Source organism: Prionailurus viverrinus, chromosome B1 (genome assembly GCF_022837055.1).
Source record: "Prionailurus viverrinus isolate Anna chromosome B1, UM_Priviv_1.0, whole genome shotgun sequence".
NCBI classification, from domain to species: Eukaryota; Metazoa; Chordata; class Mammalia; order Carnivora; family Felidae; genus Prionailurus; species Prionailurus viverrinus.
In genome coordinates, this window is record NC_062564.1 from 128,188,965 (window position 1) to 128,215,461 (window position 26,497).

Below are 26,497 nucleotides of genomic sequence, written 5' to 3' on the forward strand. Positions count from 1 at the left end.
CTGATTGCTTTTATTGAATTTACTGGAAGCATGATCATAGGATGAGTGAATTACATTAAATATACTGAAAGTAATTTGTTATACATGAATTTTATTGGGTCAGACAAATTTTAGAACTCTAGCAAAGTCCTTTTTTATAGAACAGGCTAACCTAACCCATCCTGATTTAAGAAATGTACCCTTTTAGAGATTTTGAAATTATATTGAAATTAGAAGTTCTTTTCTCCTTTTTATGATTTTTTTTAATAAAGGAGCTTCAATATATTTGAAATACACCTATTAGTTTGAAGATTTTATAGTGTATATGGCTATTTGCTGATATTTCCACTAATCCATAGATCTGCATTTTATGATATTAATGGTTACGTCACAACTTTAAACGCAAAGTAAACTAGGTCACCATGCCACATATCTTCCTTGAATTTCCTGCCATTTTTATTTGCAAAAAAATGCATTTGCTTAGTCCTTTTTCTGTTTTCTTTCCTAGTATCCATGATAAGGACCCTTGTATACATTAACGATAAAAATAAGATTTTGCATCCTGAGAACACTGATATCACAACTATATTTCAACAATTGTGGTATAATATATCTCAAATGTTCATTGACACCCAGAATATTGCCCAACACTTACATGGTTTTCATAGTTAGGATTTTGCCAAAACCACGCACCTTTATTTAAGAGGTGCCCCTAGAAACATCTTTAGCCTCTGTATTCATGCTCTAATTATAACTATTCAATTATACTATTTTAGAGATCTTGTTTAAAAATAAATAAAAACAGGAGAAACCAAATAGTTTCATCCTTTCTCTCCTGGTTTGTCATTATCTCTTCTAGTAAATGTATTGCTTTGTAAAACTCAAGAGCATACATGCAAGATTTTGGTAAAATATTTAAGTGTATAGTTCACAGAATTTTTCCATCTAATATTAAAAAATAAAAATATTTTAGATTTTAATAATTCAATTTGAAAAGGGTGAACGATACTCAAAGAAAGCTCTCAAAATCTTCAGAAAGTTTTCAAGAGTTTGGTTCAGAGATGGACTGAGATTTTTGAAGTTCATTTGTTACCTTTTTGTTTTCTCCATCTACCATATTTGTCTTTGTGTTCTTTTAGTTTAATGTTTATTTACTAAATTACTTTATTGATACTTTAGGTGCTTTGTTTGTATTTTTAATAAAGCAATATGTATTAATTGCTTATCTGTTCACCAAAAAAGAAAAAAAAAGAAAGGAATAGTGCCTGGCTTAAACAACAAATACATTATGATAGTTTAAAAATATCCAAATATCATTTTCTGGAGGTCCCCCAAATGATTCTTTTTCCTTTCTGTACTATTTTTCTTGTTACCTGCTGATTTTACCACAGACTTGGCAACAAAATGAGGACTGGGAAAGGCGCTCAGTGAGGAAATGTTGTCTGGATGACTAGTCATTTGTCAAACAGCATGAAGCAAGACTGCCATTGAGTCAGGCCTGTCACTCTGTAGTGATGTATTAGCTTTTAATGTCTTAAAATAATTATAGCAAGGCCTAAGCCACTATATAAAACCACTATATAAATTCTAGTGCCATTATCAACCCCATTTTTCAGAGATTCAATCAATCAGTGGTTCTGAGGAAAATTGCACCCATTTTCCCAATCCCAGAAGCATCAAAGTTCAAAGGGTAAGAAGCAGTTGTCAACAGGAATCAAAAGTGAAGTGGATCTCAGAGTGAAGCTTTCCATTACCCCTGAAATTTCTGAGATTAGTTCCTAAACTAGGCCTTATGTATCAATGTGTCAGTATTTCCACAAAGCCAGAGAATGCCAATACATATTCAATCAGTTTTAATGATGATATGAGGGCCAGGAGTATGTCTAGTGCACATTTTTAAAGCTCCAAAATGCTATTCAAACCCAGTAACCTGTTAACCTCCATTGGAGATTAGTTTCGAATCATAACTCATTTATTGAGTATACAATTTTGAACTTCTTCCAAATTTTGAATTTCTTCCTTTTCCTGTTTTCAGAACTCTTATGTTTTAAGTTCTTAAGAGAACATCTTAAAAAGCAGAAGAAAAATAAGATTCCTTCTTGGTTTCCATCAGTATATTCCTTTGAATGATAGGTTGGAAAATGGTTAAAGGAATGACATTTTGATGTGCTGTTGCTACATGAAATTTAATGAGATAGAATATAAACATTTTATTCAAAATATGGGCCTTATAAATTCAGATAGAGTTCAGTAAGTAATACAGACAGACCTGTAATTGAAGGACATAAAATAAATCATATCCTAGTGATTCCCGCACCACTGCTGATTGAGTAAGAAAATGTATAGGGACCACAGCTCATGGATTTCTGTGTGTGTGAATGCAAATATGTAAAACTGAATGAACATTAGAATTCTACATAAAGCTTAACTATTTGGTTAAAGGATATCTCCTCCTTCTCCTACTCCTCTTCTCTTCCTCCTTTAATATGCTATTTGGGTGTGGTTTATAGATTCTCTCAGGAAGTTCCAAAGGCGTTTTCAGTCTAACAGCCTCAGTAGTCACTGAGTCAGGGATTTGGGTTAAATGAATGAGCAATGGAAAAGTCAGGAATCAGGTTCATAGGGCTGGAATGATGTGGTAAATCCAAACCATGGATGTAATGAAGTAGGAAATGAAATCAGGGAGGAGACAGATCAGGGTGAAGTTGCAAAACAAAACAAACAAAAAACCTATTAAACTCAAGCCAAAATCAGAAAGTAAGAGATTAAAAGTAAAGGTCATGAAAAAAAAATAATAAAAACTTCTTTTGAGTATTTACTGATGCAGGCATTGTGTTCAATGATTTGTAAGCATTTTCTGTGACCTTGCCACAAAGTCATGAGTTTCTTCAGCCAAGGTCAAGATCTGAGAGGAGGAGGGACAGATGATTCTTGCTCATAGGTAAGGGAAAAGACTGGGCAGGGAGTGACACATGTCAGAGAATCTGGGAAGCTTCATGGTGTCTCCTCCCCCAAGTATATTTCTTCCATTAAGGCTTCAGGTTTATTATTGCTACTTCATTTTCTCCCTCTTTTCTCCTCAGCGATAAGGATGAATAGGATTATTGTGGACTGACAGGCCAAGTATTTAGGATAAATTCAACCAAACAAAATTAAAATAAACAGAATAATAGCTTAGATATGTATAAGACTCAGAAAAAAATCCTCATTATTTTGTATTAGAAATAACTTACTAAGACCAAGATACTTTCTTAGATGACAGTAAGAAGCATTGAACTTAAAACATAACCATTAATATTAATATGTGATCTAGAGAGATGTGACATGTAAAGAAGACAAGAGGAAGGTGATATTGCAAAAACAAGAGATTTTAAATGATGAATAAATAATAGAGAAAATCAGTACATAAAGATATATATATATATTTTTTTTCTTCTGGAATGTTCTGGGAGGTGAGCTGTGATTCTATACACCTTAACTTCATTCTTGGGATAACTCAACTGGCATATTCATCATTTTTTATTTAATAGTGACATATAAACATTTTATTGAATCATTAAAAATTATAATCCCATATTATTGGACTTGTAAATAGCTATTATATTTTTTTCTTTAAATTACTTTGGCAAGTAACTTTGTAATTAATCTTAGACATAATAGGTTATATGCTGGGGGATAAAAGTTTCACGGTATAAGTTTTACACCAAATAAAATGATGAGTTACTTTTTTGTTTCCCCTTTCCCTGGAGACATTCATTCACCTTGATTTTCTGCATATGCCTATTGAAAATAGAAAAAAAAAATATATATATATATTTTGCGTTTTCCAAGTTTCACAGAGTTAGAAATTTCTTCTATGCACATATGGCAATACACAAGAGACTCCTGAAATTGCATGAGAATGCAGGCTGCTATTCAAAAAACAGACATGCTAGCCAGCTTTTATGTGAAGATACTATCCAAGGGATTGTTATTAATATTAATTGTAGTCGTGTGACTAAGTTCTTGTGCAATCTTCTGCAACTTTCCTTTTCATTTCTTCTATTGTGTTGCTCATGGTACAAACATATTCTAACTCTACTGTACATTGAACTTTTCAGCAGACAGATTCTTTAGAAAATATTTGACACTTGTAGACAAATTATGAAAGCCAAACTAATCACTGGCTTTGTGGCTTAATACAACTCTTTATAACAACTTTTAGAGCTTTTCTCTGCCTAACAATTTTTGGTGGTTCTGGAAGTAAAAACCTGAAGATTATTTGATGCTTTGTATGTGTGTGCTTTTGTTTTACAAATGAAATTAAAATAAAATTATAATGATTGGATGAGCTACTTTAGGTAAGTTTTGATCAGCTACTTATTTCTTTTGCCTCTCTTCTCTGTCTTTTTTTTTAACTTTTTATTTGTTATTTTTGAGAGACAGAGACAGAGACTGAGCGAGGGAGGGGCAGAGAGAGGGAGACATAGAATCTGAAGCAGGATCCAGGACCTGAGCTGTCAGCACAGAGCCCATTGCGGGGCTTGAACCCATGAATGGGGAGATCATGACCTGAGCCAAAGTTGGACACTTAAACTACTGAGGCACCTAGATGCCCTTGCCTCTCTCTTCTTTATGGAGCTGTTGGATTTTTTTCCCCCTTCAATTATTATTTGAACATGGCCTTCCTTTATAGTTAGGTATATAAAAGCTGTGTTTTAAGTTATTGGAATAGCCTCACTGCATTACATGGTATAATTTTATACCTTTCTAAACACCAGTAATGCACATGTAAATGGCTGGGCTAACTTTCAGACTGCCTTTTGTCTGTGTTCTTAACAAAATGATGGACTCTAAGCTTTTGTGTCCAAATGATTTAGTCAACATTTTTTCAATATCGTAATGTTGCCATGCATTATGTCCAAGCAGTTGCCTCTGCCTGAATATGTTTCAGTGTCTTCTAAATATCTAGTTAAATATAGTGATGTAAAGCTGAATTTTACATTATATTAAGTTACTATTGTTTTTTAATAAATCCTTTAAAATTCGATTGAAACTTACATACTTTTAATTGTTGAAAATGTGTGAATATGGAACATGGTACAATGTGTAGTTGAAAGTATCAAAAGTCTTAAAAGTGTACGCATACATATCATCTAACTCAGAAGTTGAATATCTAGGATAATTTCTCAAGAAAATAATCAAAGATGTGTACAAATATTGAAGCACCAGAATGATTTTTTTACCATTTAATAATCAAGTAATAATAGGAACTTTAACCAAAAAATATGTACACACACACTTAATATAGGTTCTTATATAGACAGTAAATAAAGCTATATAAGAATACCTACAGGAATAAATGGTATTCAGAATGTATTGTTAATTTAATTGTTAAAAACTTTATATATATAGTATGAAACCATTACTTTATATCTATATATTAATATATTTTCTGTATACTGACACTCATTCAGTATACTCAGTGCTAAATCTTGTCATGTGTATTTCTCATTCATTCTCTCTTTTCTATTCTTGCTGCCATTTTGTTGTTAAAGTGGTGATAGCGAATGTTCTGCAGGCTAACATGTCAGCTGATCTACTTCAACAGTCTCTCAATCTCAATGCCATCCTTCATACTGTCTCTAAATAGCACCAATCATATAGCTATTGGGGTGGAATGTTGTTGATAAATTTATAATCTAACACAACTCTTTCATTGTGATTAAGTTATACTGTTCCAGATCATTTGCTGATAAACTTCTAACTTCTATCAGCATGAATAAAATGTTAAATTTAGGGGGAGAAAGGACAATGCATAAATTTTAGAACTGAATTTTAGAATAGAAAGTACATCATTTTCACTTGAAAAGAAAAACAGTGCTGAAAATTATTTCAAGCTTAAATTTCCACATTTGTGTGTGTGTGTGTGTGTGTGTGTGTGTGTGTGTGTGTGTGAAGGGGAAGTTTTCCAACTACAGCATTTTGATAAGCAATAATGCACCAAACTGTAGATCAAAAGTGCCAGCTCAAAGCACTTAAAGGTCAGCCTGGGAGGGTCCCTGAAAGTTTCATCTCTGTCTTCTAACTTCTCAGACCTGCTATAGGATTCCTACCACCAACTTTGTTTTTTGTAGCTTAGTCAACAATAAATTAAAAACAGGAAAAAACAAGTGTTATAAAATTCAGCACTGTTGGAAATGCTTATCTTATGAGAAAACAGCTTAAAATTTGGAGGTAGTGGCATTTTTTTTTCCATTATAACTTATCTATAAGAGGCAGCACAGCCACTCTGACTTTCAGAGTGATTATCAAAATATCATCTGTACAGAAGCAAAAGAAAGGAGGGAAAAGGTTTTAATAACATTTAAAGATATTTTTCTATGAAATTCATTTCATTTTATTTCATTAATGCCAGATGTTGCAATTTAAAAATTAAATTTATATATATTTTTTAAAAGGGAAAGATAACTATTCTACTTGGCTTTTCTCATTCTTCACTTCCTTTGAATTCCCTGATTTCAAATATTTTTAATTATATTTCCAAAAGACTTGTAAAATAAATTAGACACAGAAAACACACATCTAATATACTGTATTTTCTGGTTTGTCTTATCACTGAAAAAATGAAACTGCATTTTACAATGTCATAAAGGAAAAGAAAAAATAAAAATCTGCAATTTTATTTTTTTTTAAATTTTTTTTAACGTTTATTCATTTTTGAGACAGAGAGAGACAGAGCATGAATGGGTGAAGGTCAGAGAGAGAGGGAGACACAGAATCTGAAACAGGCTCCAGGCTCTGAGCTGTCAGCACAGAGCCCGACGCGGGGCTCGAACTCACGGACCGTGAGATCATGACCTGAGCTGAAGTCGGACGCCCAACCGACTGAGCCACCCAGGCGCCCCTAAAAATCTTCAATTTTAAATGAAAATGCTTATTTTCTTTTTTTAAAAATATTTATTTTGAGAGAGAGAGAGAGTGTGTGCATGAGTCAGGGAGGGGCAGAGAGGGAGGGAGAGAGAGAGAGAACCCCAAGTAGGCTCATGCTTTCAGAAGAAGAGTTGGATGTGGGATTTGATATCACAAAGCATGAGATCATGACCTGAGCTGAAATCTAAAGTCAGACACTTAACCAAGTGAACCACCCAGGTGCCCAAAAATGCTTCTTATTTTGTAAGACTATTTAGCTACTATTTAAAAGCAATGAGAAAAAATTAAACAATATAGCTTATTGATTCTTGTTTTTGAAAATCATATACGTTGGGTTAGTTTCTGTCACCTTTGCATTACACAATATTTGTTTTCAATTTTTATCAATTAGTGTAATGAAGTATATTAAACTATAGTAACATATCAGGAAGAGGTATTCTAAAGGATGTATGTGTGTATGTGTGTGTGTGTGTGTGTGTGTGTATGGATATATATGGATATATATGTAATAAAGTTTATAAACTCATAACATTTCATCATGATGGTATTTGTTTGGTATGTGGAATTTTCTATACCTTGGATATGTACTCATGTCATTATTTATAATATTCTCAGTTGATAAGGTACATAAAATCAATGATAGTCTCAGATAGTCACAGATTTGTGGTTTAAATGTCATTGCACTCAAGTCTTGGAGTGAAACAAGTAAGTATAGCCAGTTTACAAGTTTGACCTCTGCAATTACTGCTCATTTTCTAAGCTTTCCTGGGTGTAAATGCATTTTAAATTGCCTTTTAGTGCCAGGAATGACTTATTCTCAGCCAAATTACTCTCTTTTGGTTCATCAGTTAGATATGTATTCTGTGTAATTTAGTAGCATAAAAGTTATTCATTCCAACCTAAAAGTGTCCATCCTGGACATTGCATGTGGCCAGCTTCATTATCTTACATTATTATAAAAAATGTGTTTGTGCTACTAAAGCAAGTTCTAATGCTTATCCTTTTTAATGAATTATTCAGGTCATCAAATATAATTTCCAACTTGCTTAACCCAATTCAAGTCAGCATTTGTAGAATGTCGATTGGGTCAATACTAGCTCAGAAGAAAAAATTAAAAAATCAATGAACGTCAGAGTGAACATTTTAATTTTCACTCTTTAACCTAAACCATGTTCTATATTTGGAGGACTGAATATTAAAGACTCACTTTAAAATATTTAGTCTTCAGAAGTGTCACTAATCTATACAACTCTCTGCCACCACTATAGGGGGACCTATACAACAATAGTTGTACCATTTCCCGGTATTGGTAACAAGATTTGACATTGTTTTTCCTATGGTTTAGAGATTAAGTATAGCGTCAAAGGATGAACTGCACAGCATTTTTAAAGGAAGGTTTTCTGAGGGACAATGCTGAGCTTACAGATTTCCAGTGAAGCTACTGTATATCTAATCTTATATTCCAGCTGGCCAAATGACTGTGAATTTAAAAATCAAGAAATTTTTAATCAAAGAACTGGAATTGACAAGGAAAACTGGGAGTAAACGCTATGATTTTTCTGTGGGAGAAGCAAAAGAACCCAGTGTTATTATGAATGTTATCAGATTTTATGATCTTTTTGGATAAAGGTGAAGTATATATAAATTTCAAGCAAATAATAGTAATAAAGACCTTCAATTATATTCCTTTACAGGAAAAATTTTCTATAGAGAAGCTTACTACTGATGATTTAGGAACAGGATAATTATTAAATCCTACTCTGCATGAAAGCCATTATTAGAAGTTTGGTTTGATATAGGGAAAAAAATTCTCTCTCTCACCATATCTAGGTATCATATGTGTATATATACATATGATACCTATATATGGTTTCTTTCCTTCCTTCTTTCTTTCTTTCTTTCTTTCTTTCTTTCTTTCTTTCTTTCTTTCCTCTCTTTTTTTCTTTCTGTCAGTCTTTCTTTTCTTCCCTTCTTTCACCTATTGTTTGTTATCTGTCTTCTTTCACTAGAATAAAAACTCCATTAGAGCCTAAATCTTTGCTTTGCTCAGAAAAGTATCTCTAGGATCTTGAATAGTGCCTGTCACACTATAGACATTCAATAATGTTGAATAGGGATGTCTGGGTGGCTCAGTTGGTTAAACGTGATCTCACCATTCATGAGTTTGAGCCCCGCATCGGGCTCTGTGCTGACAGCTCAGAGCCTGGATCCTGCTTCAGATTGTGTGTCTCCCTCTCTCTCTTCCCCTTCCCCACTCACACTCTGTCTCTGTCTCTCTCTCTCTCTAAAAAATAAGCAAACATTAAAAAATAAAAAAAATGATGTTGAATAAATGAGTGATTTTTATTTATTTATCTTTTTAGAAAGAGAGAGAAGATGAGTGGGGGAGAGAGGCACAGGGAGAGATAAAGAACCTTAAGCATGCTGCATGCTCCATGCTCAGCATGGAGTCCAATGCAGGGCTTGATCCCGTGGCCGTGGGATCATTACCTGAGCCAAAATCAAGAGTTGGATGCTCAACCGACTGAGCCACCCAGGTACCCCAATAAATGAGTGATTTTTAATTTGAACCCAAAATACTTAGGATTAAAATACATAAGACATATTTAATCTGGAATGTTTCTTTCAATTTGTAAAAATGTACATAAAAGTCACTCAGTAGACTGAAGAAATAGATATCACAGAGGAATTCAGACATATAATAGAGCTCTCATACATTCATCAAGATATTTAATGAAAAAGTGCATTTGTCTTATTGGTCAGTTGCCTAACAAAGAAGTAATGCAACATGATTCTTTTTCTTTTTTTTTTTTTTTTTACTTTTTTTTTTAGAGACAGAGACAGAGCACTGGTCGGGGAAGGATAGAGAGAGAGAGGGAGGCAGAATCCAAAGCAGGCTCCAGGCTCTGAGTTGTCAGCACAGAGCCTGATGTGGGGCTTGAACTCACAAACCGTGAGATTATGACCTGAGCCAAAGTCAGACGTTTAACTGACTGAGCCACCCAGGCGCCCCAATGCAACATGATTCTACATATAAATTCTGTTTGTGATTTTCTCAGCAGAATAAACTGGTCTGAAAAAGTAACAGAGATATTTCAATATCTGTTAAGACAATGAATGCATGACAAACTTAACACTTCCTTTGTTCATGATAGCATTAAATAAAGAAAATTTATTCCCAATGTTAAATTTGTAGCCAGTGGTGTGGTTAATTAAGAGAAAATGTCAATGGAACTTAACATTGTCACAGGATAATGGTTCCTGCTGCTAGATATATGTCAAGAGAAAGATAAATAAGATGAAGTGATTTATTAAGCAGTGCCACACTCCAGGCAATGCATTTCTAGAGGATTATAGTTCTCCTTGGGTGGTGATGTAAGGCAGAGGACTAAAGACTAAGTGGCCTTACTCTTTGAATAGTATAACAATAGTATAGAAATATGGTGCTTGCAGACAGTCCTGCTGACATAGCAAAATTACTTTACATTCAGAAAGAAGAGACCATCATGATGTTAGAAGGATCTGAGGTAGAATCGAATACCATCAACAATTCTTCACAACTTTGCTGATAATTATGTGAATCATACTATTGCAAAATTTGAAAGCCAAAAAAATTAGGATCACCTCCACTTAAAATACATACTTTTCAAAAAATTCTATTTCAGGCAATGAATGATTATTGCTTTAGGAACTTAGTAACTTTTCTCAGCAAAGACTGTATTAAAATAATATTTTGGAAGACATCCAAAAACCTTTTATTCCTTCTCAGTAATTTCAATACTATGATTTATTTTTAGATTGCTCATATTGATCAAGTGATATTATAGACAGTTTTAATTTAGAATCAACCTTGTGAATACTGGAATGGCAGATTCTTTGCTTTAACTCACAAATTTAACTCACAATACTATGTGCTTTGGTTTTCTCAGATTAAAGTCACAAATTTCACTAGTTACTTGGAAATTGTTTTCATCTTAAAATTAACCTTATATCTGGTGTTATGTATACCAGTGCTGCAATAATACAAACAAATTGGAACATATACTTACATATATTATTGATAACTTTCCTATACATCATATTGTACTTCAAAAGTATCTATAATATAAGCATTACTTATATTTAACAATGAAACCAGAGTTCAGCAATTCTCTTAAGTTTAAAGGAATTCTATCAGTGAATTCAAAATTTTAGCATAGTATTTAAGATAGGTTATATTTATGTATAATAGACAAAGTTGCTTTTAGTTTTATCAATACCTTAAACAATTAAATCGTTACTGACATAGCAAAAGAATGAAACTGGACCATTACCTTACACCATATACAAAAATTAAATCAAAATGGATTAAAGACTTGAATGTGAGACCCGAATCCACAAAACTCCTGGAAGAAAACATAGGTGGCAAACTTCTTGACATTGCTCTTGGCAATGATTTTTTGGATTTGACACCAAAACAAAGGCAACAAAAGCAAAAATAAACAAGTGAGACTATATCAAATTAAAAGGCTTCTGCACAGCAAAGGAAAGCATCAACAAAATGAAAAGGTAATGAATGTACTGACTGGGAGAAAATAGCTGCAAATCATATATCTGATAAGGGACTAATACCAAAATATATATAAAAAACTCATACAACTCAATAGAAGAAAAAACAATGCGATTAAAAAATGGGCAAAGGATCTGAATAGACATTTTTCCAAAAAGACACATGCAAAGATGCTCAATATCACTAATCATCAGGAGGATGAAAATTAAAAAACACAATGAGATATCACCTCACACCTGTTAGAATGGCTATTATCAAAACGATGAAAAGATTTGTTGATGATGAAAGGATTGGCAAGGATGTGGAGAAAAGGGAACACTTGAGCTCTGTTGGGAGGAATGTAAATTGGTGCAGCCACTCTGGAAAACAGTATGGACTTTCCTCAAAAAATTCAAAACAAAACTACCATGTGATCCAGAAATTCCACTTCTGGGTATTTATCCAAAGAAAATGAAAACACTAACTTGAAGACATGTATGTACCCCCATGTTCACTGCAGCATTATTTACAATAGCTAAGATACAAAAACAACCTTAGTGTCCATTAAGGCAGATGAATGGGTGAAGAAATACATATATATTAATATACGTATTTATTTTAAGTTTTAATATATATATTTTTTCCATTCTTTCCATTGTATACACGGGAATATTATTCACCATGGAGAAGAATGAAATCTTGCCATTTGCAACAACATGGATAGACCCTGAGGACATTATTCTAAGTGAAATGAGTCAAACAGAGAAGGGCAAATACCATATGGTCTCACCTACACGTGGAATCTAAAAAACAAAACAAATGATAGGTGCCTGGGTAGCCAGTTGGTTAAGCATCTGACTTCGGCTGAGGTCATGATTCCATTGCTCACAGGTTCAGGCCCCACATGGGGCTCTGTGCTGACAGCTTGGAGCCCAGAGTGTACTTCAGATTCTGTCTCTGTCTCTCTGCCCCTCCCCCGCTCAAGTTCTGTCTCTCTGTATCTCTCTCTCAAATATAAATAAAAACATTTAAAAATTTTTTTTAAAACAAAACAAATGAAAAAAAACCTGAGCATTCAGATACAAAGGACAGATTGGTGGTTGTCAGAGATAGTGTGGCCCAAATGGTTGAAAGAGGGCAAAAGGTACAAACTTCTGGTTATAAAATAAGCAAGTCATGGGGAGGTCACTACAACATGGTGATTGCAGTTAATCTCATCAAAATTGGGTAACTATGCACACATATTAACTAGACTTATTGTGGTGATCATTTCACAATATATACAAATTATCAAAAAATTATGTTGTATACTTGAAACTAATATAATGTATGTCAATTACACCTCAATAAAAATTGTTAAATATTATTGGTTTCAATACTGGTATTTTGAGTGTAATAAACAAAAATTGAAGTATGATCATGATCATGATCATGATCATCATTATCATTTCAATTCTGGAATGGGTCCAAATGGTTCTAAACTGCCATCAATGGCACTTCGTGAACATTGATTAGTTTTGGAAAATTAGCCTTCTATATGATGCTCATACTCCATTTTGTGCTAATTTAGTTACAGATTTCAGGACATAATTCCAAATACAAAACACATATTTACATAGTTCTTATTAGATTAGCTCCCCTCAATTAAACAATCTTCTTAAAAGAGGTAATATGCAAACTGGAAGCATCCTGAATCAAAATTTGTAATTCCATTCAATTTGGGTGCACTAGTTTGTTATGTTTTTGGGCCTGTTATGCTACCATTTACCACAAATACATGTGATAATGATGTACTTACACAGGAAAAAAATGTTTTAATTTTTCATATCTGGTCAAATGACAAAGTTACTATAAACTTGTTAGTATATGGTTTTTACTATAAGCACTTTTATTAGCTAGATTAGTTTTCCTAATATATTTCTATATGCCTAATTATAATATGCTTCTTTAAAAGAATCCTTATTTTCTGAGGTAACTGTGAGTGTATAAAGCATTAAACACTGTGGTTGATTCTATCTCTTGCTGTGGCCTGAAAAAATGGTGAGGTAATTATAATTATAACGGTGAGTGCCTATTTTATGTCATTCACAAAGTTTTAAGTGTTTTATATCCATGAACTATTAAGTTTTCAAATACCTGATGAAGTAGGCAATTATTATTCAGGGAACCGAGGCACCTAGAGGTTAAGCAACTTGTCCAATGTCATATAGCTAGTAAGTGGTAGATACAGGATTTAAAACTGAACTGTATCTCATGGAAACAGAAAGATAAGAAAATATTTCTCTAATTAGATATTGATATTATGGAATCATACAATTTTACAGCTAAAAGAAAAAAAATTAAATAACCTAGCATTTTATTCTATAGATCAGAAAGCAAAGATAAAGCCAGTTAATTGGACAATTCATTTCTTCCATTGTCACTATGCAAAAAATTGGTTCGTAGTCTGTGTTCCTCATTTTGATAGGTCATGACTTGGTATGTATTTGACTAAATTGCAGTGTGCCAAACAGCAGCATATCTGTCAACCCCAAGCCCATGATGACTTGTGCTTTCCTCAACATGATAATTATGATTCTACGACGGAGCTATGTTTATTAGTCTGTTTCTTTTGTACACTGAAAGCTTCGTGAAGACACACACCATGCTGTCCTACTCATCCTTCTGATTAGACAAATAACTCTTATTTAATATATAAACGGATATTTCCTAGAGAATAAAGAATTTAAAATAGTAAAGGCAGAAGAAATACTTTCAGTACATGCTAACATAGAGCTTTAACAATGGACATAAATATTAACAGCTAGAAAAGAACTGAAGCAGAGAGGACAAACTGTGTGGCTGTTCCAAATGGATTGCTAATTTAGAGTCCAAGAGACAGAGTTGTGAATATAAAGAGACTCTATAAATTTTGGGCACAGCCACAAATCCAAGAGCAATTTTACGGGTCCATAGTGTGGAAATATGGATCATGCATTGGTCTTTGTTAAATCTCAATATAAAAAAAGAACAATTGTCATCAAGAAACGTAGCTTACAAATAAGAGATGCTATTATATATGATGACATAGGTAACGTGAATTTATACTTTATATTACACATTGCAATTTCTCTGCCTTAAAATTGTGAACAATTAAAGCAAAGGCTATGCCACATTCGAGAGTATTTAACAAGAGTACCAGAGGACTTTTTTACTCATCAGTATGTAAACCAGAGATGATAGCTGCCTTATCGTATGCATATTAGAGCTAGAGTGAATTCTAAGAGTCTTAATTTTCAAAATATGCTGATACTGTTTTTTAAAGCTGGGATCAATTTCCCATGTTTTTATAACCATCATTATTAAACTTCTAAATACATATCCATAGGTGAATGGGAAATATGATTCAGGTCAAACAAAAATTGAATTTCCAAATTTGTATTCTAGACTGATGGTCTCTATTACCACCCATAGTCTTTTGATCCCAATATTTTAAGTTTGGTAAATCCTAAATCACCTTTAGGATACATTTATATTTGGTGATGTCGGACCCTATTCTTTTTTTAAATTAAAAAATGTTTTGAAGTTTTACTTATTTTGAGAGAGAGAGAGAGAGAGAGAGAGAGAGAGAGAGAATAAGCAGGGGAGGGGCAGATAGAGGGAGAGAAAACCCTAAGCAGGCTCCTTGCTGTCAGCGTGGATCCTGATACAGGGCTTGAACTCAGAACTGTGAGATCATGACCTGAGCTGAAATCAAGAGTTGGACACCTAACCCACTGAGCCACACAGTGCCCCTGACTCTATTGTTATGACTTAAGATGAAGGGTATTGTAATATGATACTGTAAATACTGAGAGCTACAATGATGTCAATGCTATTTTAAAGGACTTGTAACACCTCCTTTTTCATCACTTAAATTTAGAGTTTTAGGGCACCTGGGTGGCTCAGTCGGTTAAGCATCCTACTGTTGGTTTCCAGTCAGGTCATGATTTCACGGTTCCTGAGTTTGAGCCTGCATGGGGCTCTGCACTGACAGTGTGGAGCTTGCTTGGGATTCTCTCTCTCTCTCCCTCTCTCTGCCCCTCCTGCCCTCTCTCTCTCTCAATATAAATAAACTTTAAAAAAATTTACATTTTGGGGGCACTAGGGTGGCTTAATGGTTGAGCATGTAACTTGGGCTCAGGTCATGATCTCGCAGTCTGTGAGTTCCAGCCCTGTGTTGGGCTCTGTGCTGACAGCTCAGAGCCTGGAGCCTGTTTCAGATTCTGTGTCTCCTCCTCTCTCTCTGCCCCTCCCCAACTCATGCTCTCTCTCTCAAAAATAAATAAAAATTAAAAAAATACAGGTTTTTAAAAATACGTTTTTTCTTACAGCACTTTGGAGAAAACCAACTCAGAATATCTTAAAATCACTCTTCAGGTTTTTTGTTTGTTTGTTTTTTGTTTTTAAGGTCTCTCAGGAAATGACTCCTTTGTTTTGTTAAATACTAAAACAATGCTTTTAATTACTGTTTGCATTCTTTTTTAAATTTTTTTAAATGTTCATTTTTTTTTTTTGAGAGAGAGAGTGAGAGAGAGAGAGACAGAGACAGAGACAGAGACAGAGTGTGAGTGGGGGAGGGACAGAGAGAGGGAGACACAGAATCTGAAGCAGGCTCCAGGCTCTGAGCTGTCAGCACAGAGTCTGACATGGGGCTAGAACCCAGGAACTGTGAGATCATGACCTGAGCCGAAGTCGGATGCCTAACTGACTGAGCCACCCAGGCACCCCCCCTTTTTTTTTAAATTTTTTTTAATGTTTACTTTTTTTTAAATTTTTTTTTAACGTTTATTTATTTTTGAGACAGAGAGAGACAGAGCATGAACGGGGGAGGGTCAGAGAGAGGAAGACACAGAATCTGAAACAGGCTCCAGGCTCTGAGCTGTCAGCACAGAGCCCGATGTGGGGCTCGAACTCACGGACCGCCAGATCATGACCTGAGCCGAAGTCGGCGGCCTAACCGACTGAGCCACCCAGGCGCCCCAATGTTTACTTTTTTTTGAGAGAGAGAGACAGAGAGAGAGAGACAGTGTGAATCGAGGGAGGGACAGAGAGAGGGAGACACAGAATCTGAAGCAGAATTATAGTTTGCATTCTTAAATAGTTCAAAGTAGTCAAGAAAATGTTGTTTACACCAGTTCTTGTTTTATAAGCATTTTATAAGTAGAGATATGATTTGTGCCTCATTCTTTGGTTACTTTCAACTCTTCAAAAGCCCAGTTTAGCATGAGAAGGGATTTTCTGGCTCAAATCATGAAGAGCTGATATTAAGAAATGAAATTTGGGGGCATATTACATGCACATAATTCATGGAATAATTGCTTAGGAGTCCATTACTGTTCACTGGAAATGTAAACCAATGGATTCCCATCTTAGCATCATCACATTGTTGTCTAGTGATACAAATTACTAATTCCTCACACCCATAAAGATAGACTTAGAACAGTATCTGAGAATGTGAAAGTTCAACTTTTTTTTTTTTCTTTAGTGGTGAATTCTGGTGATAAAAAGAAAGAAAATGAGCACCTTGTCATGTTTTAAATCAGCATGGGGAAATTCTCAAGTGGATGTGACAGCTCTCAGAATGCTTGGCGCTCCCTTCGTTAAGGACTGTCAGTCATAGTTAGCAACAACAGAGATGTTGTTTGAACCTAAATAAAAATTACAGAGAGCTTTTTTGAGTTAATATCTGTAAGAACAGAACACAGAAGAAATTTGTCTCTATAGCCCAGTTAGCCTGTCACTGGGAATTACTCTCATTTTCCCTGTGTTCATTAGGATCAGTAAACAACAGAGCTAGCCAATATCATTTTTGTTATATTCAAATTGAATGTGAAATATCAGATAACATTACAAAGGAATAGCTTTAGCTACCACATTATAAGGTTTGAATCCTTTGGGGTTTTGTGACTAGGACATTGATAAATTTCATATATTTGACATCTACACTATTAAAATGGATGTCTTTTTTGAGTTATTCTTCTATGCAAAGTTTTAAAGAGATGCTCTCTCATCAGCAAGCTCTTTAGTTGCTTAATTTGATAGAGAAGAATGTCTGACTCTTAATGGAAATGAGAAAGTTGTGATTCTCTGTAACACTACAATCCATCTGGCAGTGGAAAGAACTATTTTCTTCAAAATATTGTTCTGGGATCTCAAAGACCGTGGTTTTCCTCTCCTGTTAACTCTTGTGCAGGAGCCATCAAGCTATCTTCTACTATTCCTAAAGGCCCCCTTTCTATTCATCACTGGCATCTGTGGAGCTATTTGATCTTTAAGAAAGCTATCAAAGGAATTTTCCTTCTTTATTCTTTCCAATAATTCTGTCTGCTCTTCTCATCAGAAGTGTTTTCTGTTTTTGTTTTTTTTTTGTTTTGGTTTTTTTGGTCCCATTTGGCTGTGGCCGATTTTGCTGGTTCCTAGCATTCCTGAAAGAACTGTGTCTTTCTTATTTATGACCTAGATCTCAAAGCATCTAGGTTGGGCACAATACACAGCATACCCAAGAAATAGTTATTAAACCGGTTAATGTAGTTCATTCCTTGTTTTCCTTTTGTCCCTGGCATATAGTTGGTACTTAATATATGCTTGTTGGTAAATAAACATATGGAATAGCTTCAAATATTTTGCAGGACTATACGTATTCATACTTCATAGATCAGACAAAACCATGTGAGGCAAACTCTGAAATTTCCCATTGCAAATAAACAGGAAACATAACTACATACAACCACGTGTGTGAAAAAGTCACAGAGCACCCTTCGCTCCAGCCCAGATGAAATTGAGAGTCACTGCCCATAAACTAAACATAAGGATCTTCAAAAATCAAACCCTAGTTGTTTAAGTATTTGATTGCAGAGAGATGCACATAGACACGGAAATAAAAGAAGATATAAAATGACAACAAAACTTGCATAAAATTGGTCTCTCATTCATGCATTTCACTATCTAATTCACAAGCTCTAATGTTCCAGCCAAACAGATGTACCAAGTTTATCTCTATAATGGGCCATACTGCTTTTGCACAGTTGGATTCCCTGAGCTGTTTTTCCAGAATGCTTTGAAGTTACATATTTTTTTAAAAAGTCAGAATTAGTAAACAACTCACATATATTTAACATTTTTCTTTTAGTGGTCCCTAAATTCTTTTTTCAGAAATTTATGTGATAATACATAAAAATGCTTTTTAGCCCTATTCAATCTTGTCTACTCATTCAATAAAGACTGTAATTCTGAATAACAGCTGTACTTCTTAAAAAGACTATGTTTTTATTGAAAATTATACCTAATTTTAACTACATTGCCTGTGCATGGACACTGTCATTGACTGATTCTTTTTTCATAGGCTTTAGAAGCATTTTCTTGATTTATTTTTAATCAAAATGTAAAGATGCTCTCTGTATCTTTTAATGAATTCACCTTTCATTGTTAGGAAGTGGAAGAATAGCAGCATTTCAAAGATGAGTAGTTAATCATATGCAATTCAGCATTATCCATCACTAAGAATTTGTATAAATGTACAATCAACCTATCGGCTGTACAATTCATTTAAAGGCCCAGTTAGGATGGAAAAGTGCTTAACCTATTTGTAACTTTTGATATCTGTATCATGCTTACAGAACTAGAAAAGCCTGGTAGCCATATGGGTAATTTTACTTATCTTTTTCTCTTTAATGTGCTCCCAAAATTACAAGAATTTGGCTACCTAGAGGCAGAGTTCAGAAAGCATATCAACATCCTCAAAAGTAAAGTTCAATGAATTGGAGACCTTATTCAAAAGTTCTGTGTCTTATCTACCTAATAAAATACATCAGTAGAGACAGTCTGAGTAACTTCCTGTTAGGTTTAGGGAGTTTAGACCATTGGGGAACAGATTATAATCTAATAAGCACAATATTGCAGTTAACTCCATTCTTGGTTTTGTTAACAATTTAGCATGTAGTTATTCATTTAGTTGATCAGTTTGCATTTATCAAACACTTAATATATATAAGACCCTGAACTATAGGCAAAGGGATGATAAAGATAAATAAGACACTGTTTTGTGCTCAAAGGACTCAGATGGAGACAAATGGGGGGAGGGGAAAGGCAATTACACCATAGTTTATAAGTGCTATGATAAATATATCTTCAGAAGCATAGAAGATGGTCCTTAATCCCACTAAACATTTCCTAAAAGAAGTGAAAGCAAAGCAAGAATTAGAGGATGCATAACAACTTGCCATATGAAAGCAGTGAGTGGGAATAGAGATTAAGCAGCTTAGTAATAAGGCATTTCAGGAACTGAAAAGAGCAGAAGCAATGGCAGAGAGTCATGACACAATCTTGTGTTCAAGGGACAAAAGCTGTTTGGAGTAACTAGAGAATTAAATGTGATGCATGAGTGGTAAGAGATGAGAATTGAGCACTGGACAGGAGCCTACTGGTGGAATATTGTTCATGTTCTAAATAGCTTTTAAACTGTGGGCAGTGGGGAGCCAAAGGAAATATTTAAAGAATGGAAATTATGTGGTTAGCTCTCCCTGATAGCAAAAACCTAGCTATAAAGTATGTGGGGCATATATTTGCAGGGGACAAAACTGAAATATAAAGATCCTGAGAAATGAGTTAGGCCTAATCTTGAGAGCAGTGTAGACTTCTCTGCGTAGGTGAGACAAGATTTCCACTTCTAGAAATATTTAGAAGGTAAAATTCACAGGACTTGATTATGGTTGGATATAAGGGATAGAAGGAAGAAGAAATCAAAACTATTTTCAAAGTTTCTAACCTGATTATCTGAGTAGTTAGTAATGTATCAGCTTGAATAGAGAATATGAGAGGCTACAAAGCTTTAAAGTATAAAATAAATTCAATTTCTTGGCATGTTGGAATTCACGGTACTTCTGCTATATCCAGAGCAACTGGATATACAAAACTAAAAGAATGGATGATGCAGATGTGGTGGTCAATTGGATATTGATGGTTATTAAAACCATATATAGAAAATTGGATGGACTGGGAAGAAGTGAGGTGAAAACAGAGGTTAATTACATCTAACTATACCAACTTCTATTTTTAGTCAGTGCTCATCTCTGTCAATGTCTCCTATCTCTCCTCATTTATGGACAACCTTGGCACGTGGCTCATTTTCCTCCAAGCAGACCATAATTGCAGATGGCTCATCCAATGCTCTAGGCTCTCAGTTCCTTGATTAGCTTTAAAGTCTTTCAACAACTCTTAACCTCAGGAATCCATAAATAAAAACTTCAGGGGCGCCTGGGTGGCGCAGTCGGTTAAGCGTCCGACTTCAGCCAGGTCACGATCTCACGGTCCGTGAGTTCAAGCCCCGCATCAGGCTCTGGGCTGATGGCTCGGAGCCTGGAGCCTGTTTCCAATTCTGTGTCTCCCTCTCTCTCTGCCCCTCCCCCGTTCATGCTCTGTCTCTCTCTGTCCCAAAAATAAAAAAACGTTGAAAAAAAAAAACTTCAAACTCTCTCACACTGATGTTTCCACTTTTCTTTGGCCTCATCAAGAACCCTATTCTCTCTTACTACTACTCTATTACTCTCCAGGCTACTCTTATTGCATTCTCATTATTGGTATTTCTAATTTTTTTATTGCTCCATGTACCATAAGAACTACCATTTTAATCATTATCTTTCCAATAATCTAAAATCATTTGCCTTGTTATACATTTTCCATGTGCCTCACTATCCACAGCTGAATCTAATCAGTTTTTGTTTTTTATTTATTTCGTAAATAATTATGTGATCCTTATAGAAGTTATTGTATCTAAGAATTTCATAATTTTTAGCCATTTTAAATCTTGTAACAAAGCCATACGATGGGCACAACCAGTACGTTGCCTGCAAGAGGAACTCAAACTGTCATACAAGTTTGTGATCCCCAATCTGCATTGTAATATTCGTCTGTTTTATTGACTCTTTTTTCTCTTTTTGGAATGCTCTCTATGGAGAAATTAACTATCGTGCTGTGAGAAAGGCCAAACTATCCCATGAAGAGAGACCACAGAAGAAAACTGAAGCTACAAGCCCTCAGTCAGCATCAGCCACCAGACATGTAAGTGAAATGCACAAGCCTACAGATGAGTTCATCTTCAGACTTTAAGTCGTCTAGTCGAGTCCTCAGACATCACTGAGTAAAGACAAGCCATTCTTTGCTGGAAGTCGAGCTACCCAGCCTGTGTGGCAAAGCCCGGGCTGTGGATGGATTGGTGACTGCAAGGCGGCCCACCGACAGTGAAGCTTCTTGTCCTCCCGCTTTTAGGTAGTTTGGTCTTAAAACTACCTGGGGTATTGTCTGTTGGGTAATTGCCCTCGGCAGGCCCCCTGGGAAAAGAACCATTAGGGAAGAAAATAAGGTTCCGCAAGAAATTGTGCGGCCTTACATTTGGCCCTTGCCATCCCCATGGAGACTCCTCTACTTACAGGAAGGATAGCCTCATGCATTTGCCAGCAAAGGCGGCCAACGAAGGAGAGACATATGGATCCGAAAGCCCCACTCTGGTAACTAAGGAGTGTATCTATGGACACAGGTCACTCTGACCCCTAGGCCCACCTGGCCCCCAGGAGGCATTCCAGATGATGATTGAACCTAGTCAGTTAAAGCTACAGAATGGTTCATTGGTTCCTAGGTGCATTGTCTCTCTGAGAATGTATAAGGCGTGGGTTTCTAAGGCCCTCTTGGCCCACTTCTTGGCACCTCGGACCCAGGCGAACCCTTTTGTTCTTTAAAACCACAAATGGTTCAGGGAAACAACTAAGAGGTCATGTCCCTGTAACTGTTCCACTTGAGATGTTGAGAGATAAATGGCCTTTCGTGAAAACAGCAAAGCAAATACTTTATAAATTATAGATAAACATAGATACATAATAAAAACAATAAAATAAATTAATCAATAAGCAAAGGGCAGGAGGGAACGTTATGACAAAACAATCATGTTATTCCTTACTGAGGGATTATACAAAGGAACAATTTTAGAATTGGGTAATGTTAGAAAAACATAGATGACGTATGTTACAAGGAAATCACTAGCAAATATAATGCCATGTTTACTGCAATAAATCGGCCAGTTCAACACACTGCTGTTGTTTGTGTCCATTTTTATTTTAGTTTTTTATTTTAGTTTCTTATTTTAGCTTTTTATTTTAGTTTTTTATTTTTATTTTTGTTTTGTTTTACTTTCACTTTTTTGCCGACGCCATTCATCCTTCGGGAACCCCTGGACCTGCTGGAGCTGGACTCCGGCAACCCTTCCAATGTCTTGTCTAAACTTCTGACCCACAGAATTGGTAGAGGAACTTGTTATGTAGCTATAGTCACTGGAATACTACCTATAGCAAAGTTTATTGCTAAATCCAGCAAATATCTTTCAAGTCTTAATTTTACTTGATTTTTTGAAATGTTTAACATAGTCAACCAAACCCTACATATTTAAATACTCCTTTATTTTGTATGTATATCACTGCATACTATACACGGTACTTGGATCTTTCTCATCATTCCTTATCAGTTACCACGGAAAGCCCATCTACCCATTCCTTTCCTTAGGGCTCTGTCCACGGCCCTCTCTGGGCCAGTGGTCTCAATCAGGAGTATGAAGTTGAGAACAAATACTCAAATTTAATGGAAGATCTAATAGCAAGTGTGAATAAAAAATATGATGCTATTGACAGTTGTAAATATTAAGGCTAAAGTGTCATGTATCTCCATTGTGACACATATTTCTCCTCTTCAATACATGTGACATGTGACAGGTTTGTAAGAAACTATCAATCCCCTAAGTATATTATTATTTCATTCTGTACAATGGCTGTAGTCTCAAATAAGGAGTTCAATAATTATTATTGTACTCTAAAATGGTAAGAGCCAAAGAATTAACTTGACAATTTTAAAGAGTAGGGAAAATTAAATATTGAATAACAAAACAAAGACATTCTTTACATTTCATTGTTACAATGAAATTGTAAGTTAAATCACTGGTAAAGATTATATATTAAGATGAAAAATAAAACAAAATTTCTTATCAGAGTCTTAAATTGATCAAAGTTTTTCATTGTCAATGAATATTTTTAATACATTAAACAATGTCTCTGAACAAAGAACAAGTCCTAACATGTCTTACATATGTAAATAATTAAACAGTATCTGGTCTGGTAGTAAGTTGTTTCATCCTCATAAGGCAATTTCTCAGAATGTCAGAGAAAGGAAAAAAAAATATTAGGCGGGAAGGAAGGGAAATCTGATCTTGAGTTTCTTGTGAACCTTATCTCTGACATTCATTTCTGGCTTTGTTGATGAAATTGAACCTACATCAAAAGATAATGAACCATTTTTGCAGGACTCTTGCTGTGTTTGAGATCCTCTAGGAAAGATCTGGAAATGTTCTTTTCTGAGCATTGCTGTGAAGACCCTTTAGAACACTTATTGATGTCAGATACTGAACACTCTTAACTGATTCATGGCATTTGAAACATATCCTTTTCTCATACCAAAATGCTTTTTTTATTCTCCTTACCTTGCTGTACAAAGGATCCGTAGACAAACCACATGGAGTTGTAGAGAGTAGTAGATGTCATTGATCCCATTTGTAATCGTGGGGGATTAAGCCAATTTAGGAGGTAGACCAGAAGACCCACCAGAAGAACAGTGCCAGCAATGCAAGCCCATAGAGAGAGATCAAATGGTGCGAGACAGGCAAACATATCCACTGTCTTTTCAGCCCTTCGAAGTAGTACTCCCACTGAGTAGTCCATGTAGCGTGTTGTAAAGTCCACCACATTCTCACGATCTGGGGTGATGGTTAAAGCAGAAATCCCTATGTCAGCTCTCTGAAAAATTGAAAACAGAAAATAATAAATTAACAATGTGGAAAACAATTTGATTTGTGGTGCTTCAACTTGCCTGAAGGAAACGAAAATAGATGCCTCAGGCAACATCTTTAGTCTTTTTATATAAACGGAAAAACACTGCAGATATTTCTTAGAGGAGAACTCTGTATGAATTTTGCATTTCTTACTGCAAATCTTGCCCCACCAGAGTCAGATAAATGACCTTGTTCATATTATCAGTGCATGTGAAATCAATGAAGAATATTTCAAACAGATAACACCTGAAGGAAATTGTCTTTTTTTCTTGAGTCCTTTTTATCAAAGCCGTCATTAACACAGTAACAAAGGCAAAACATATTCTAAGGAATTCTTTCTGAGAAAATGTTCCCAAGATATTTTTATTATGTTCTTAAGATGTAAATTATTAGATAGCTTATTTAAAAATAACCCTCAACATAGCATTTACTCTTGGTTTAGATTTCTCTGCATCAAAATTTATATTATTGATTTCTAAATGCATTACAGTCAGAACTTTCATATAGCACTGTTATGGTGTCATTTGCCAAAAGTCTCTACTATGATTTTATTGCACAAATCTCAGAAGTGTCTTAACAAAAAATGAAAAATTAAGGAGACATAATTCTTCTCAGAGTAGCAACTCTTCTTTCTTTTTTTTTAATTGTTTTAACCTTTATTTATTTATTATTTTTTTTATATATGAAATTTATTGTCAAATTGGTTTCCATACAACACCCAGTGCTCATCCCAAAAGGTGCCCTCCTCAATACCCATCACCCACCCTCTCCTCCCTCCCACCCCCCATCAACCCTCAGTTTGTTCTCAGTTTTTGAGTCTCTTATGCTTTGGCTATCTCCCACTCTAACCTCTTTTTTTTTTTTTTCCTTCCCCTCCCCCATGGGTTCCTGTTAAGTTTCTCAGGATCCACATAAGAGTGAAACCATATGGTATCTGTCTTTCTCTGTATGGTTTATTTCACTTAGCGTCACACTCTCCAGTTCCATCCACGTTGCTACAAAAGGCCATATTTCATTTTTTCTCATTGCCACATAGTACTCCATTGTGTATATAAACCACAATTTCTTTATCCATTCATCAGTTGATGGACATTTAGGCTCTTTCCATAATTTGGCTATTGTTGAGAGTGCTGCTATGAACATTGGGGTACAAGCGGCCCTATGCATCAGTACTCCTGTATCCCTTGGATAAATTCCTAGCAGTGCTATTGCTGGGTCTTGGGTAGGTCTATTTTTAATTTTCTGAGGAACCTCCACACTGCTTTCCAGAGCGGCTGCACCAATTTGCATTCCCACCAACAGTGCAAGAGGGTTCCCGTTTCTCCACATCCTCTCCAGCATCTATAGTCTCCTGATTTGTTCATTTTGGCCACTCTGACTGGCGTGAGGTGATACCTGAGTGTGGGTTTAATTTGTATTTCCCTTGCAACTCTTCTTTTCAATGTGTATCTCCCTAGATTCTCAGTGATAGCATTAAAAATGGCAGTACATGCTATTTTACTTATTCGAAGCACAGAGTAGAATTGTAGGGAGAGCACAGAACAAATAACATATTTAAATTCTATAATATGAGAACACATATTTAAATAACCAGAAGATGTATTTTGTTTGAAATATTGATCCATGGCTGTGATTAAAGCTGTGGGAAGCTCCTTCCAGACAAATAAAAATAATAGTAAATTGTGTGTTGAACATTTTTGCTATTATTTTTCTTCCTTACTTATTGTTTTATGAAGGAAGACAGCAACAGGTTTTATTGCTTTTGGACACCAAACAAAACAGAACAAAAGAAAACAAACAAAACAAAAAAGAAACAAAAAAACATGTGAAGTAACATACCAAATGAAATGCTAAACTGGCTCAAATAAATCTAGTGTCTGAAGTAATAATGGCTTCAACAATATTCTACATATATTTAAGAATCATGTGCGTTTGTGTGTGTACATATATATGCACATATATGCATATGTTTATACATACATATCAGTCCATATATATTTGTTGCTAAGTCCAGTACTAAATATTTAAATACATTTTCTTATTTAATCCTTACAATATGAATGTAATTCATGAATTGTGTGTTTTCCCCTTGATTTCATAGAGAAACTACAAGAATTGTGTACCTTGTTTAGTTCTCATTGTTTATAAGTATAGAAGTCAATACTAAAGCTAGGTTTTTCTTACTCCAAATCAGA

At 34.9% G+C, this 26,497-nt stretch overlaps 1 protein-coding gene across 1 annotated transcript in view; it reads right to left on the reverse strand.

Annotated features, from left to right (window-relative positions):
• The window catches only part of GRID2 (glutamate ionotropic receptor delta type subunit 2), a 1,470,351-nt gene that overhangs the window by 278,433 nt on the left and 1,165,421 nt on the right, over positions 1 to 26,497 (reverse strand). The window contains exon 11 of the mRNA XM_047856052.1: positions 23,929 to 24,267. Within this exon, the coding sequence (XP_047712008.1) occupies positions 23,929 to 24,267 (339 nt within the window). The remainder of the gene's footprint in view (positions 1 to 23,928; positions 24,268 to 26,497) is intronic.